This window comes from Procambarus clarkii, chromosome 19 (genome assembly GCF_040958095.1).
Source record: "Procambarus clarkii isolate CNS0578487 chromosome 19, FALCON_Pclarkii_2.0, whole genome shotgun sequence".
NCBI lineage: Eukaryota > Metazoa > Arthropoda > Malacostraca > Decapoda > Cambaridae > Procambarus > Procambarus clarkii.
This window is the reverse complement of record NC_091168.1, coordinates 18637060-18653527: the sequence shown is the minus strand read 5'-3', so window position 1 is coordinate 18653527 and position 16468 is coordinate 18637060. Positions and strand designations below refer to the sequence as shown.

The window sequence follows — 16468 nt, the reverse complement described above, 5'->3', positions numbered from 1 at the left end:
TGCTGCAGCTACGGTGACCTTGCTGGAGGAGCACCCGGAGCCTCGTGCTGCAGCTACGGTGACCTTGCTGGAGGAGCACCCGGAGCCTCCTGCTGCAGCTACGGTGACCTTGCTGGAGGAGCACCCGGAGCCTCCTGCTGCAGCTACGGTGACCTTGCTGGAGGAGCACCCGGAGCCTCGTGCTGCAGCTACGGTGACCTTGCTGGAGGAGCACACGGAGGCTCCTGCTTTAGCATCGGGGTGACCATGAAGGATCAGTTACTCGTAGGGATAAGTGAAGAAGCTAATAACTGTTCTAATGTATTATAGAGCATTGTATGTATTAAAAAAACGCAAATCCGCATAATTTTGAAGTTATAAAATAGTATATTAGCTCTCCGGTCTCTGGTAATATTTCTGACAGTGAACCTGTCAAAACAACACTCAAGGGTTGAGAAAATGTGTACCTTGGTCCTGTTCACAGTGTTGTTGGCGTGTGTGAGGTCCTGTGTGGTGTCAGTCAGTAGCCATAACACGTGAGTCCATCTTGATAGTCTGATTTTCCTTAAAGTCTAATTAATATCTATATCTATACAAAAACGAATGTCTCCCTGTCTCTATGTTCAATTTTAGAAGTTTAACTTTGCAGGATAATTAGTGTTTTTTGCGGGGTTTCTCGAAGACGGTTCGGGGGTCTGCCCCCCCCCCCATGCCCCCTTTGATGCTAAATTCCAACCTCGCTTAAATCCAGATTCCATCCTCACTAAAACTGCTTTCTACATGACTAAGCATTGTAAGCCCTCGGAAAATAAAACTGCCATAATGGGTTACCTGGCAGTCCCCGCGGGTAGTGAAGACGGTCACTGTGATGAAGAGTGCGCAGCAACGCCGGATATCCAAGCATGATGGTTACATGTGAAGTGTAGATAGGTCCAGCGACGATGAACGTTTTTAGCGTTGATGATTTCAGTGATGAAGATCGCGTGTAGTGTATATAGTTTCAATGATGGACGAATGAAATAGTGAAAATTCAACACTCTACGGACAACACGCCTCCGATATCAGGAAAATCGCACGGGTGGGAGGGTGAATTATACTATATTAAAACACTACGAGGGGTACCCGGCGGTGCCCGGGTGCCCATCCCCTCCCTTCGTCCACCTCTAGCCCATCTCTCCAATATTAGGGAGGAATAAAACTACTTTATGGCCTAAGGAAAATAATTTTTCTGATAAATTCTGAGTGCATTTCATCCAATATTACACACTTGATCAGAATCGGACGGGGCCTATCTTAGGCCTACCCTAACCAGCCTATACACGTCCCATATCCCAGACCATTTCCCAGAATATGGGAATTATACATATAAATTTACAACAATGATCACTAAAACACTGATCCAAGTACGCGTAAAAACTACATTTGATGAAATAAAGAATGCTGAACGCGTTTTCGGCTCAATTCCCCTTCAGCGCAAAATACAGTGGGTAGGAAAGATTTTGGTAAGCAAATCAAATGTGTTATGTGACCAGACAGGTCACGTGACCACCAGGAATTGGGGATGAAACCATACTTTTAAAGAGATAGGGTGGAAAGAAAAAAGGAGGGAAGAAAAGGGAGGATTAAATAGAATGAACAAATATTCTTCCTCTCTTCAAAAACACAGGAGAATAGCGTTTAAACCGGATAAATGGATGCTACATTGTATTGACGTGCTATATTGAAATATATGGGGGTCGAATTTGTACATGCCAGGGCTTACAGTAAGGCTTTTGTTTTATTGTTTGATCAGAGCTGCTTCAATCAAATTTCGTTCAACGAAACCTTTACTTTTTAACGATGCATTTGGCCCCTTAGAAGTTGATAGAATGATCACATGAACTGGAATTCAAATACAATGCACTAGAATGCTGGTCTGTACGAATAGCATTAGAGTGTTATTTTAAACGTGAGGAAAGAGATGTACCAGTTTGGCCGATGTAAACAAATGCACACTTATTGCAAGGGATGGAGTACACACTACCTGCTAGAGACGGGGGCGAGTTTTTATTTAAAATGGATCAAACTGTGTTGTTATTTTTTAACACTGTTACTATTAAGGTTTATTTCAAGGCTGGGGCAAGCTTTTGTCGCCCATCAAAATATGGTAAAACCAGCTAGTCTTTTAATTCCGGTTTATACTTGGGAGTATGTTATAAACGTCCATTTAGCTTGACCAAATGCGACATCCAAGAAAAATTTTGGTTATTTTAACTTCTTCCCAAGTTCATATATTTTCGTTATTCATAAAAAAAAGTCCTGGCCGCAAACTCTCAGAGTTCTGAGAAACATAACAGAAAATACTGCCCACTTAACCTGATTATGATGATCAGAGTAATAATGAACTTACGAGCATATATTGGTAGGTTTCCTATACACGTTGAATTTTAAACTCCAACCGAGTTTTGAATTTTTAAACTCCAACACCCTCACCATCTCTCACCATACACACCCTCACCATCTCTCACTATGCACCCTCCCTCACAAACATCTTCCATTTCTTGACAAAAATGACAAACCAAAGACACCGTATTCCACAAAATATTTAGGCTTTGATACAGTTACCAAGTGCAGACTGTTTAGTATATTACAAAAAGAGTATAGATTTATAGGTAGTACAAATAGTACGGACAGTACAAATAGTATAAATTGTAAAGCTAATGCATATACTATGGATAGTACTGATACTGAAGATTGTACAGACAGTACAGATACTTTTGAATAGGTAACAGATTGTAGACAGGATAGACGTGAATTAAGTGTGTCGACACGGGTTAAAACTAGAAACACAGATGAGTTAGATGCAATCTTCGGCAGCGAATGAGCACTGAAAATGTGGAATGAGTTAGTGGAGAGTAAGTCCATTCAACTCTATACTGAATTTCAAGTGTTGAAATAAAATAGAACAAAAAGAATAGGAGTCACTCCACTAAGCAATTGATAGCTATATTCTGGATTAAAGAGCTGAAGTTCACTCATCACAAACATTTATCTTAAATAATTATCTCTTGCCAGATTTGTGAGTCTTGATGTCTCATCGACACTGAATGGGTGGAGCCTGAGGTTGCATGGATGCCCCTCCAACCCCTTAGCGACTTTTCATCGGCTCTCTAAATGTGGCTTCCCTTATTCCTTGGATGTGCCAGCAGCAGCCTCTGGCAAGAGACCCACAATAGTAGCAGTAGTGCTGACAGAGGCGTCACACTCTCCGTCCTCAATCAACGTGATGGATTCCTCATATTTCACAAGGTTAGTGCTTTCACAGATAACTCTGCTTTATTTTTGTATTGTAAGTAGAGATACCAGAAGAATAGTTAAACTGAAGATATTTGTCTACCATATTTGAGCACCTTGCCAACAACTTCAAGCATGTTTAAAACAGTAATTGTATACTTGACAGGCCTCGTCAAGAATTCGTATATCATAAATATTATATCTTATTTCACATAAAGTATTTAAGATCGTCACACGCGAATTATTAAGACTTTTATTCATACTATATATTCAAAATTAAAACAAAAGTATTTCCGTATTTCCCATGTCAGTCGTTAGCTTAGGCCCCAGAACGGCCTCAGCAGCCCTTACAGGGTTCCTCTCTCTGACAATTAGCCAGAAACACACACACAGCACTATTATTGAGTGATGTTCTAGCACAGCTTGGACACACATAATGTCTCGTCTCATCTCTCTCTCTCTCTCTCTCTCTCTCTATATATATATATATATATAATGTCGTACCTAGTAGCCAGAACGCACTTCTCCCTACTATGCAAGGCCCGATTTGCCTAATAAACCAAGTTTTTCTGAATTAATATATTTTCTCAAATTTTTTTCTTATGAAATAATAGTTACCCATTTCATTATGTATGAGGTCAATTGTTTTATTGGAGTTAAAATTAATGTAAATATATGACCGAACCTAACCAACCCTACCTAACCTATCTTTATAGGTTAGGTAGCCGAAAAAGTTAGGTAGTCGAAAAACAATTCATGAAAACTTGGCTTATTAGGCAAATCGGGCCTTGCATAGTAGACTGAGAAGTTCGTTCTGGCTACTAGGTACGACATTATATATATATATATATATATAATATATATATATATATATATATATATATATATATATATATATATATATATATATATATAGTGTGTGTGTATATCACGAAAATAAACACGTGATTAAGAATGTGACAATGTCAGACCACGGAGGAAAATGAAACAGGAATTTCCTTAAGTACTTTCGTATATTAAATACATCTTCAGAAGGAATTAAATACATCTTCATTCCTTCTGAAGATGTATTTAATATACGAAAGTACTTAAGGAAATTCCTGTTTCATTTTCCTCCGTGGTCTGACATTGTCACATTCTTAATCACGTGTTTATTTTCGTGATATACACACACACACACACACATATATATATATATATATATATATATATATATATATATATATATAATGTATATATGTCGTACCTAATAGCCAGAACGCACTTCTCAGCCTACTATGCAAGGCCCGATTTGCCTAATAAGCCAAGTTTTCCTGAATTAATATATTTTCTCTAATTTATTTCTTATGAAATGATAAAGCTACCCATTTCATTATGTATGAGGTAAATTTTTTTTTGTTGGAGTTAAAATTAACGTAGATATATGACCGAACCTAACCAACCCTACCTAACCTAACCTAACCAATCTTTATAGGTTGGGTTGGGTTAGGTGGCCGAAAAAGTTAGGTTAGGTAGGTTAAGTAGTCGAAAAACAATTAATTCATGAAAACTTGGCTTATTAGGCAAATCGGGCCTTGCATAGTAGGCTGGGAAGTGCGTTCTGGCTACTAGGTACGACATATATATATATATATATATATATATATATATATATATATATATATATATATATATATATATGCGAACAAGCCTGAATGGTCCCCAGGACAATATGCAACTGAAAACTCACACCCCAGAAGTGACTCGAACCCATACTCCCAGAAGCAACGCAACTGGTATGTACAAGACGCCTTAATCCACTTGACCATCACGACCGGACATAATGAGGTGATAGCCTAAGCTATTTGAACCACCCCACTGCCGGCACTCGGATAGTAATCTTGGGCATAGCATTTTACCAAATCACCTCATTCTTTGGGGCACACGTGAGGAACACAAATGCGAACAAGCCTGAATGGTCCCCTGGACAATATGCAACTGAAAACTCACACCCCAGAAGTGACTCGAACCCATACTCCCAGAAGCAACGCAACTGGTATGTACAAGACGCCTTAATCCACTTGACCATCACGACCGGACATAATGAGGTGATAGCCTAAGCTATTTGAACCACCCCACTGCCGGCACTCGGATAGTAATCTTGGGCATAGCATTTTACCAAATCACCTCATTCTTTGGGGCACACGTGAGGAACACAAATGCAAACAAGCCTGAATGGTCCCCAGGACTATATACAACTGAAAACTCACACCCCAGAAGTGACTCGAACCCATACTCCCACAACTGGTATGTACAGGGACGCCTTAATCCGCTTGACCATCACGACCGGACATAAGGAAGTGATAGTCGAGGCTATATGAACCACTTCCCCGCCGGCACTCGGATGGTAATCTTGGGCATAGCATTTTATCAAATCACCTCATTCTTTGGGGCACACGTGAGGAACACAAATGCAAACAAGCCTGAATGGTCCCCAGGACTATATACAACTGAAAACTCACACCCCAGAAGTGACTCGAACCCATACTCCCACAACTGGTATGTACAGGGACGCCTTAATCCGCTTGACCATCACGACCGGACATAAGGATGTATATAGTTGTATATAGTCCTGGGGACCATTCAGGCTTGTTTGCATTTGTGTTCCTCACGTGTGCCCCAAAGAATGAGGTGATTTGATAAAATGCTATGCCCAAGATTACCATCCGAGTGCCGGCGGGGAAGTGGTTCACATAGCCTCGGCTATCACTTCCTTATGTCCGGTCGTGATGGTCAAGCGGATTAAGGCGTCCCTGTACATACCAGTTGTGGGAGTATGGGTTCGAGTCACTTCTGGGGTGTGAGTTTTCAGTTGTATATAGTCCTGGGGACCATTCAGGCTTGTTTGCATTTGTGTTCCTCACGTGTGCCCCAAAGAATGAGGTGATTTGATAAAATGCTATGCCCAAGATTACCATCCGAGTGCCGGCGGGGAAGTGGTTCATATAGCCTCGGCTATCACTTCCTTATGTCCGGTCGTGATGGTCAAGCGGATTAAGGCGTCCCTGTACATACCAGTTGTGGGAGTATGGGTTCGAGTCACTTCTGGGGTGTGAGTTTTCAGTTGTATATAGTCCTGGGGACCATTCAGGCTTGTTTGCATATATATATATATATATATATATATATATATATATATATATATATATATATATATATATATATATATAACTAAATCTGTTATATATATATCTAAATTTATAAATATTTATAAATGTTATAAATATCTAAATTCTGGCTTGTTCGCATATATATATATATATATATATATATATATATATATATATATATATATATATATATATATATATAATATATATACAATATATATAATATATATAATATATATATAATAATATATATAAATGTCGTACCTAGTAGCCAGAACGTACTTCTTGGCCAAGTATGCTAGGCCCGATTTTCCTAATAAGCCAAGTTTTCCTGAATTTACATATTTTTCTATTTTTTTTCTTATGAAATGATAAAGCTATCCATTTCACTATGTATGAGTTTATTTTTTTAAATTTGAGTCAAAACTAACGTAGATATATGACCGAACCTAGCCTCCCCTACCTAACCTAGCATAACCAAACCTAAACTAAGTCAATAATTTATTTTCTTATTATAATATTATAATAATTCAAATAAACCAATTGGAATCAATTTGTTGAAATAAAAGGAAATCACTCAGCCTATTAGGCAAATCGGGCTTTGCATAGTAGGCCAAGAAGTGCATTCTGGCTACTAGGTACGACATATATATATATATATATATATATATATATATATATATATATATATAATATATATATATATATATATATATATATATATATATATATATATATATATATATAATATACTATAAAATATGCACAGACTTATTAACTACAAGTTTGAAGTATAGAACTTTACTTCTATAGTTCTATACAAACTTTACTTCTAGAACTTTACTTTCAGAAGTTTTATACTTCAAACACGTGATTTATAAGCAAGTCTGTGCATTAAGCATTAGCACCGAGTTCTCCCATATAACAGGGCTTGATGAAAAACGCGAGGGATCCCTCACTGTCTCATTGCCTCGAGAGATGGGATATCTGGTTGGTTAAATACCCCGGAATTCCCACCTCTTTTGGGCTCTGAAGTATGGTGTAGTGGATACAAGTGTGTACCTGCCATCTTGATGGCCAGTGTTCGAGTCCCCTGGTGGGTGTGAGTGTCTAAAAGTTTATATATATATATATATATATATATATATATATATATATATATATATATATATATATATATATATATATATATAATCGAACAAGCCTGAATGGTCCCCAGGACTATTGGACTATATTCACTAAAAACTGAGTTTTTATTCATATATATATATATATACACACACACACTTGAAAGAGCACTGATGTATGTTTCTAAATGGGGTTCTAATGTTTGCCAGTGTGCAATATGCTGCCAATGTTACCCCTGTGCCACAAGATATAGTGTTGGAATTATATCCTTTCTCAATTCCTTTACTTTTTCCGTCTCTTGTAGTTGCCTTCCCGCATGGTGTAGATACATTATGGTCTCCTTTATCCCTTTCCCTTCCTCACGAATTTACACTTGTTGGGGCTGAATTCTAGCAACCATATGTTTGCCCATTACTGGAGCTTGTCAAGGTCGTGTAACTTTATTCAGTCTTCCTCGCTTTATAGATCCTCATTACTTTACGTTGTCTGCTAATTCTGGTATATTCGAGTTCACTCTCTCAGGTCATTCACGTAAATTAGGAATAGTAAGGGGTCTTATTCCGACCCTTAGGAAACTCCCGTTGTTACTTCCCCCGAACCTCGTCTCTGAATGTGACTCTTGTTTTCTGACCTCAGGGAGGCCTTTACCCAGTTCACTGTCTTCCAGTTATTCCAGTTTGCTTCTTCATCTTGTACATCAGGAGCTCATGAGGAACAGTTTCAAATGTTTTTGACAATCTAGGAAAATAGTCTACTCATGCTTCTTTTTCTTGTTTTCTTTTAGTAACCTTATCATAGAACTAAATAACGTTTTTCAGGCAGGACTTTCCTGCACAATGAAATCACATTAACGTGATGAATCAATGAGAGAATCGGTTAGTCATCCTCATGGCTCCTAGTGATTTTCTCACGATATCCTCTTTCCTCTTCTATATCCATGTGCAGCCTTTTAGGTGCAAAGTTTATCCTCTCCAGATGTTTAATTATTCTCAACCTGATTACTTTTCTATCACCGTACACCGAATATTTACCAGTGACACAGATTTATGCTTTAGGGATTCCTGACTCTCTCTTTTTTTAAATATTGGGACTATGTCCTTTTCCGGAATTCTGGGAGGTTCCCAGTTTCAAATGATATATTGAAACATTTACTCAGCAAGTGACAATGTACCTCTGCAGCCTCCTTCAACGGCCGTGGTGGAATTAGGTTTGGCCTTAGATTTTATTGCATCTAATTCCTCCAGGTGTTTTTTAATCTCTTCATTGACTACTATGTTATCTACTGTTACCTCCAGCCTTTCATCTCGCCTCACAGTAAAGACCTGAAATCTTTTGTGTTCTTTATCCTTGTAATTTTTCGTGAGCACTCGACCTTATCTCTTGAAGCTGATCACGTGACTTCTTAGTGAAGTTTCCCCTTATCTATATCAATAAACGTTTGCTTATTTGTTCAAAGCTGGAAGCCAGATGCTTGGGGCTAGCTTCACTCAACTTTCCAAGATGAATCACTAGGGGATATGAAATACAAAGGTCAGTCTTGGTCAGTCAGTGTGCCTCATCTTAACAAATTGCGGCATCGATAGCGATTTTCTCGGATAAAGAGAGAGAGACACACAGACACTCTAACCTTTACATATGGAAAGAAAGAAAAGGCAACTGATACAACTTTTATCAATCACCAACTTTCAGCATTTTATACCTGGGGAAGAAGATGGCAGGTCACATTTGCTGCTGAGAAAATACAGGTAATGATGATAACTAGACTGCATTTTGAAAATCAGACAAGCTTGCAAATAGGTAGCATAAACCTGGAGTTGAGCAATAAAACTGACATACTGGGAATGAAGTTTGATTCTTCAACGGCAATGAAGAACCACATGCTTAACCTAACCCACAAGGCAGCCAGGAAACTTACAGCCCTATGGTGCAACTCACACCTTGACAGCAGAAATTGTAAAACCTTATATGAAGCACAATTAAGTTCACTCTCATTATGAGTATGCACCCCTCTCCTGGATTGCATGTCGTCCATCATTCACCAGAACTTTAGACAAAGTGCAGAACCGAGCAAGAAGGCTCATCTCTAGTCTTGACGAAGGCTGGTAGAAAGGGTCTGAACGTCAGTCTCCAACTCCATCGTTATGTGTGTGTGATTTTCTGCTATGTACAAGGCCAACATTTTCAAAGTTCCTCACCTGGCCCAACTTCATGGACAACCAGTTGTTGGCACCAATAACACAACAGTCTCAGCCGTCAATAGTCTCATGCTGGAACTGCCTTTCTCAAGAATATCACTCTACCACGATCATTCATTACTAACCTGACTTGCTTCTGAAACTTGTTCGCACAACTGCTTGATGCACGGGAGATCAGGTCAACCAATCACATAAAGGCTTTTCAATTCTACAATTAATTACTTATTTATGATTCATATAACTTAAAAAAAATCTAGGTAACCAAAAAATATTATAGTGTCTGATTCATGTTCTGGTCATTACAGAAGTGACACCTGGTCACAGACATACAGAAATTAATCCTCTTCATCACTGTTATCACATTCATTACTGGTATTGGAGTTGTTATCGCAACCACTGATTTGGCACTGGCCACAAGCGGCTGAATAGAGCAATCGATTGTGTTAACAACAACCTCGTGAAATGACACATTTCGTCTTGCATGAACAGTGGATCATGTGGAGTAGATAATCTGGTGGTGGTGGCATGTCACAGACTGTAGGATAGTAAGACTTATTCTGTACATACTAACTCTTCTGTATTGATCCGCTCTTTGTAGACTTCCAAAATCTTACAAAAATACAAAATGTGCAAAAGCTGTGGTATTTTATGGAAGAATCAGTAGGCGGCAAACTCACGGGTGTAAAAATTGGTTTTGCTGGAGCTACTTTTTGAACTGACATTCTATGACGTGCGTTAATGGTTTCCACTATTTTGCATTCATACAACAGAAGCATCAACTTTCTTTCAATGGCTTCAATATCCAGGTGTTTGCAACACTCAGAACAGAATGTATTTGCAACTGAATACAATCTCTTCATTAATGTATCGAAAGCTGTGGTCTTTTTGATCGAAACAATCAAGGTGTGATATTGTAGCTTGGTATCCGGCACTGCTCAGGTGAAAAACGTTACATCTTCACTACACATGACCCTTATCACTAACTATCTACACAATCTACAAATACATTACACTTAATATCTTAAGTCTACTTTGTTGCTAACTTTGCTTGTTTTATTTACTTTTTTTATTTTGTGCCTTCTACCGTGATAATTAGTGCATGAAACTCAAGAACACAGAGATGGTATTAAAGAAATAATGCAAAAATATACATATTTTTAAAACTTTGCAGGTGTTCCCGGTATGGGAGTACTGGGCACACTGGGCCGACCTGGAATGGCATCTGGCACGCGTGTCAGCTGACCGGCTCGTAGTTATGGCAGTGTCAGCTTCTGGTACAGTGGGGCTAAGAGGCGCTGCCCTCCGCCTTGCCCAACTCGGTTCTCTCTTCGCTCTCCACCTGCCACCCACTGCCCACTGGACATGGGTCTTCATTAAAGGTGGCCGCACCATCTCTGAAACAGCTATTCTCAGGGGAAGTGCAACTCAACATGCCCATCTCTTGCTTCCACTTTCGGACATACCAATGCCTGGCAGTAACAGTCAGGTAGAACAGCAACGTTGGGAATACTGTACTCACCATGGTACCATGGGTGGTCTGTGTGATGAGATCTCTCCCGATCCTTTGCCTATACCCACTCCTCTTCCTCTTCTCAACCAGGATGCCATAGCCGAAGTGCCCATTATCGTGACCGGCGGCAAGCGTCACCAGTATCTATATCACGCCCTCACTACTTTACTGGTCGCTCCCGGGGCTCGTCGGTGCAACCTACTGGTGGTGCTGGGCGATGCACCACTTGCCACAACTCAGCTTCTACATCTCCTGAATATTTCCTTCACTACACTTCCCATATATGGCCATGCCAATAACAAGCTTTTCCATTACTATCAAGGAGTCTTCCGTCTCATAGCTGATAGATTTCCCAACGCTACGGCCGTAATTCTACTCGATGAAGACATCGAAGTGTCTCCTGACTTCTTCGCATTCATGAGCCAGACTCTGTGGCTGCTAAAATCCGACCCCTCACTATACTGTATTAATGCTTTCTCGGCCGGAGGCTTCCAGGGTTTGGCATACGATAACAGGCGGGTGCTTCGTGGGTCGGTGCAGGTGGAGTGGGGCTATGGCATTACACTTGACTTTGTAAGAGAAGCCCTCGCCGCGTGGGAGCAGATGACCACTCCTAACACTCTCCTCTACGACTTCTGGCTCTACATGAATATGCGGAAGGGCCGCGAATGCGTTTTCCCAGAGGTAAGCCGAACCCTACACTTCGGCATGGGCGTCAACACAAACGCATTCCTAAAGGAGAAGGGTCCCCTAATGATGCCTCTGGTTAAGCTAGGCCCCATACTGTTACACGAGGTGTGGCGGCTGCGGCTGCCTACCTGGATTCAGGACCTCACCCGCAATATAAGTGCTGCCACCCCTCTTACAGGCAATCCATGCAGTGACACCTTTCTCCCAAAGTCCCCATCCATGTTTTCACTTTACGTCTTTTACTACAGGCTGGATTTCCTAAAGGATGGGGATGGGCTGCCAGACCCCTTCCAGTTGTTTAATGTGGCAGAATGCCTCGGGATGTGGTCCATGTCTGAGCAAGGACATCACCAGGGAGTACACGTAGTGAGGTTCTCCAGCAGCGCCACTCTCTACCTGGTGGGGGTTCCCTTCTCACAGTATTCTCATCTCCGACCCATCACCATTCCGCTGTGGGACGTCGACACCATCTCCGACCATCAGTTTGAGCTTATGGGGAACTATACACAGAAACACTACAACAGAATGATCAAAATCGCCAATGAATACATGACATCGGAGATGTTGCTCGAGGTACTGTCGACACCTGACTGAAAAAGCAGCTGTTTGATGCATGGCTGAGCCACTGTCATGGATTTTGACCAAAACTCTACGTATTTAAGTGGTTTTGCAAGAATGTATTACTTAATTTTAAAAAAGTTATAATATAATCCTACTATACCTTTTTGTAAATAAATAGGTGAATGCTTGTACCTGTCACACCTCTCAATATGAGTTTGGCATATTTATTACAAGAGGGTTACCCTGGTGTTACTCGGATGATGGAGGCCACATCTTCACTAAAAACTATTTTCATCACTGTAACCATCTTTACTACACTCAACCATCCTCATTGAAACCATTTTCACTACACACGATCTGTGTAGTTCCCCAGGCGGGCCGGCCGTCTGGCCGCCCGGCCACCCGGGTTGACCTCAAACCAGTCAGGTGAGATCAGGTCAATAATATATTATAATATAACGTTACAACGAAGATTAGAGTGTTATCAGCCTACCAAATAGACGTAGGAAGTCGATTTATTAAGGAGGAATGTCGCATATTGAAATTTAAAATGTATTGAAAAAAGGGTATATTAGTAAATTTTTTTTGCCTTGTATATGAGGGAGAGAACTGATGCTAATAAATATGTGGTGTGTTAATGAAAGGTGAATATAGGATTGTTATGGTACATTCAACCAACGGTAAATTAAATAAACTGCTGTCGGAAAACCCGACACCATTTACAAGTTTTAATACAATATGCAGATAATATTACTGTTGTTTTGTAATAACAAATTAACCCTAGAAATATCGCTTTAATCACTCATAGAAACTGAGGCACAGTGGAAATTTCCTCTGTAGAAAACAGGGATATCATTGCCACATCGCTATTAAGGTAATTCTGTTGGGAATTATTCTTAATAGAGCAGTCTTTGGAATGTAAACATCTTAAAAATATTTCCCTTGAACCAACTTAATTATCAGTACTAAAATAAGAGTAAATATGGACTCTCTTTTCACTTCTTGACATCTGGACAAGACAGCTGAGGCGTCAGTGGGAGGGTGGCCAGGGGTAGCTGCCATTATAATTTTAACACTAAAAGTTTCGCTGGAGCTTCAAGATGCTCCACAAATTTTCCATTTGACACAAGTGTTATGGATTGTAAAGTGCTCCCATCATCGGCACGATTCATCGTCAACAATCAAGGGAAGTGTCGTAATTCCGAAACCTTTTATCTTTCATTCCTGATCATTGAAATGTATGTTAAGGCAAACCGGTTAGAATGCTAGCGAACAAAACAAATGAGGTAATTATTAATTAAATCTCATCTAATAAATCTTTACAATATTTCCCCTGATATAGCTGTCATATTAGGTTACTACTATATTATTGTGAGTGCCCTTTGACAGGTGTAATTGCAGTAGGAGAAGAAGCAGAATATAATTACCTGGTACATCAATAACATGTGATGACGCTAGCCTCACACCAGGATTATTTGGTGTGATATCACCCGTGTTCATCTCTGGTTGTCTAGGCCAAAATCAACCATACAGATAAGGGGCCGGATTCAGGAAGGTACTTACGAAGGTTTTTCCTCTTAGCTAAGAGCGTTTTCCGTCTTAGCGCCTTCGTGGCGGCTACGTCCGTATTCAATTAACTACCCTAAGTGGAAAAATCTTCGTAAGTTCATTCCGGGATTTAAGTGTGGTTTCGACCACTCGTAGCTTTACGTAAACTGGATATAAGTCATTTTTTCTCTACTACATAACACTGGGATCGATTTATGATATTGGAACATGACCAAAATATTATAGCTGGTGAATCTAGTGGAGAGGAGTCCTTCGTGTTAGTTATATATGCATTCTCTGCTTGAAACTTGAAGTAAATATGTGTTTGATGATAGTAGAATTAGTTTTATAATAGCAAGATATTATACCAGTAGTTATTAAGTAAATAAACACTGGTGAACATGAAATATGAGAGGTGATGAGCCCTGCCTGATGGGATCATTTACTATCACCAAATGTCCCTGTTCACCTAGTAGTAAGGGTGTACCTTAGCTATACATACCCATTTCTAATTTATTTAGTTTGGTTTTATTTTGAAATTAAATCTGGGTGAGACATAAAATAAAAATATGCTGCACAAATGATGTTAGGTAAGGAAAAGGGTAAAAATGTCAAACTTTATTCATTGAATACTTAAAGCTATAATTATGACTATATAGACTACTAAAAAAGAGAGGGGGAAGTAGGGGTCCAAGACCTCTTCCTGTTATACAATTTGGGTGTGGAACAAGTAATTATCAAAAGAAGGCACCATGCCGGGAAGGCTATGTAGCAGTAAGGCAGTGAGGTGAGGCAGCTACTTATTTGAGAAATGCTTATTTTATTTACCTTACAAGCTGAGGCAACTTATTTTATTTGAGGAATACTCAGCCGATTCCTCTACATTTAGCATGGAACAAATTTGTGTCCAAGACCCCTTCCTGTTACTCAATTTGGCTGTGTGTAACCAAACTAGAAGTGCTCTACAAATCAAGGGACCCAGAATGTGGAATGACCTCCCGAATCATGTCAAAGGCTGTACCTCTCTCAACCAGTTTAAGAGTTAAACCAAGTACTGCCTAATTAACTCCATGTAACCTAACTTACCTCCTAAATGTCAACCCATGTCTTGCTATTTTTTAAACAACGCTGTTCACCAACATGTGCAATTGCTGATTTATGCTATGTTAACCCCCTTTTTGTATTTTTTATTCCTTCTTTCAACACAATTTATACCTAATCCCGATTACTATTAAGTTTTAGTCTGTGTTTTTTTCCCCCCACACCTTGCCCGAAATGCTATGAGTATTAGTGGCTTTAGGTATTGTATGTACTAGCTCTGCCTATAAATCCAACATTATGTTTGTAAATCAACTGTATGTACTTTTCCTGAATAAAATGTATTTATTATTTATTTTTTAATCAGTAAGTATTAAAAGAAGGCACCAAGCTGGGAAGGCTATGTAGCACCATTGTGTGTAACAATAAACCAAATTTTTTTTAACAAATAATGCACCTGTATGGGAAAACAAATCCTGTCAGCTGTAAAAATATTGATGCAGTTATTTAAATGAAAAATATAATGCAAGAAATATTACTGGTTTATTTTTATCCTATCTTTTTGTACTGTACAGTATATCCAAGGAAGTGAAAAATTGAGACATAATGCACAATTTAATGAATGATTAGCATGGATTAGCAGTTCAAAAGAAATATGACTTGTATTACATATCAACATGAGATCTTAATGATCCATGGTCAACATGATTTAATAAGGATAATACAGTACTGTATTTGTAATAATACAAACTATAATTTAAAATCTTTATTACTGATTTCTTTTATTAAGAAGATTAGGTATACACAGCAATGTGCTGCTACCCTATTCTATATGGAATATTACACAGTGTAGATAAAAAACTAGCTATAAGTTTATCTAATACTCCCATCTCACAAGATGGTTAGACATACTGTACATGGAATCAATTTAGAAAATACCAGCCTCAATACAAAAAACAAATCAACTCTGACTAAACAACTCTAAGCAATTTTCACAAGAGGTAAGCACTGAATCATGGAAACATTATATTATAATTACTCTTACCAGTTTCTACAAAACTCCTCTCAAACAATGTATTTTTAAACATGTTTAGGTATACACAGCAATGTGCTGCTTCCCTATTCTGTATAAAGAACCACACAGTGTAGATCAAAAACCAGCTACAAGCTCACCCAACATCCTCACCTCACAGGATGGCCAGTCATACATGGAATTAGGAGAGAACAAAATACTTAATGCTGATCTATTAGCCTCCACTGGCAAAATCTGGGTGCAGCACAAGAATATCTTCCAATATTCCTGAGTGTATGAAGTAATTACAGAGCTCAAAATACCTCATACCATTTGGTATGAAGTCACTGATAACAGGACAATCACAGATATAGTGTTGGAGAGT

General features: G+C 39.1%; 1 protein-coding gene across 4 annotated transcripts in view; it reads left to right on the top strand.

Annotated features, from left to right (window-relative positions):
- Positions 1 to 15609, top strand: part of LOC123752625 (protein O-linked-mannose beta-1,2-N-acetylglucosaminyltransferase 1) — a 140671-nt gene extending 125062 nt beyond the window's left edge. For 3 of the 4 annotated variants that reach the window (XM_069327000.1, XM_069326998.1, XM_069326999.1), the window contains 2 exons: positions 3034 to 3267; positions 10896 to 15609. In XM_069327000.1, coding sequence (XP_069183101.1) covers positions 3133 to 3267; positions 10896 to 12518 — 1758 coding nt within the window. In that variant the 5' untranslated portion in view covers positions 3034 to 3132 and the 3' untranslated portion in view covers positions 12519 to 15609. Of the gene's footprint in view, positions 516 to 3033; positions 3268 to 10895 lie in introns of all 4 variants that reach the window. The other variant, XM_069327001.1, reaches the window with a different exon arrangement.
- Positions 15610 to 16468: the final 859 nt, after the last annotated feature.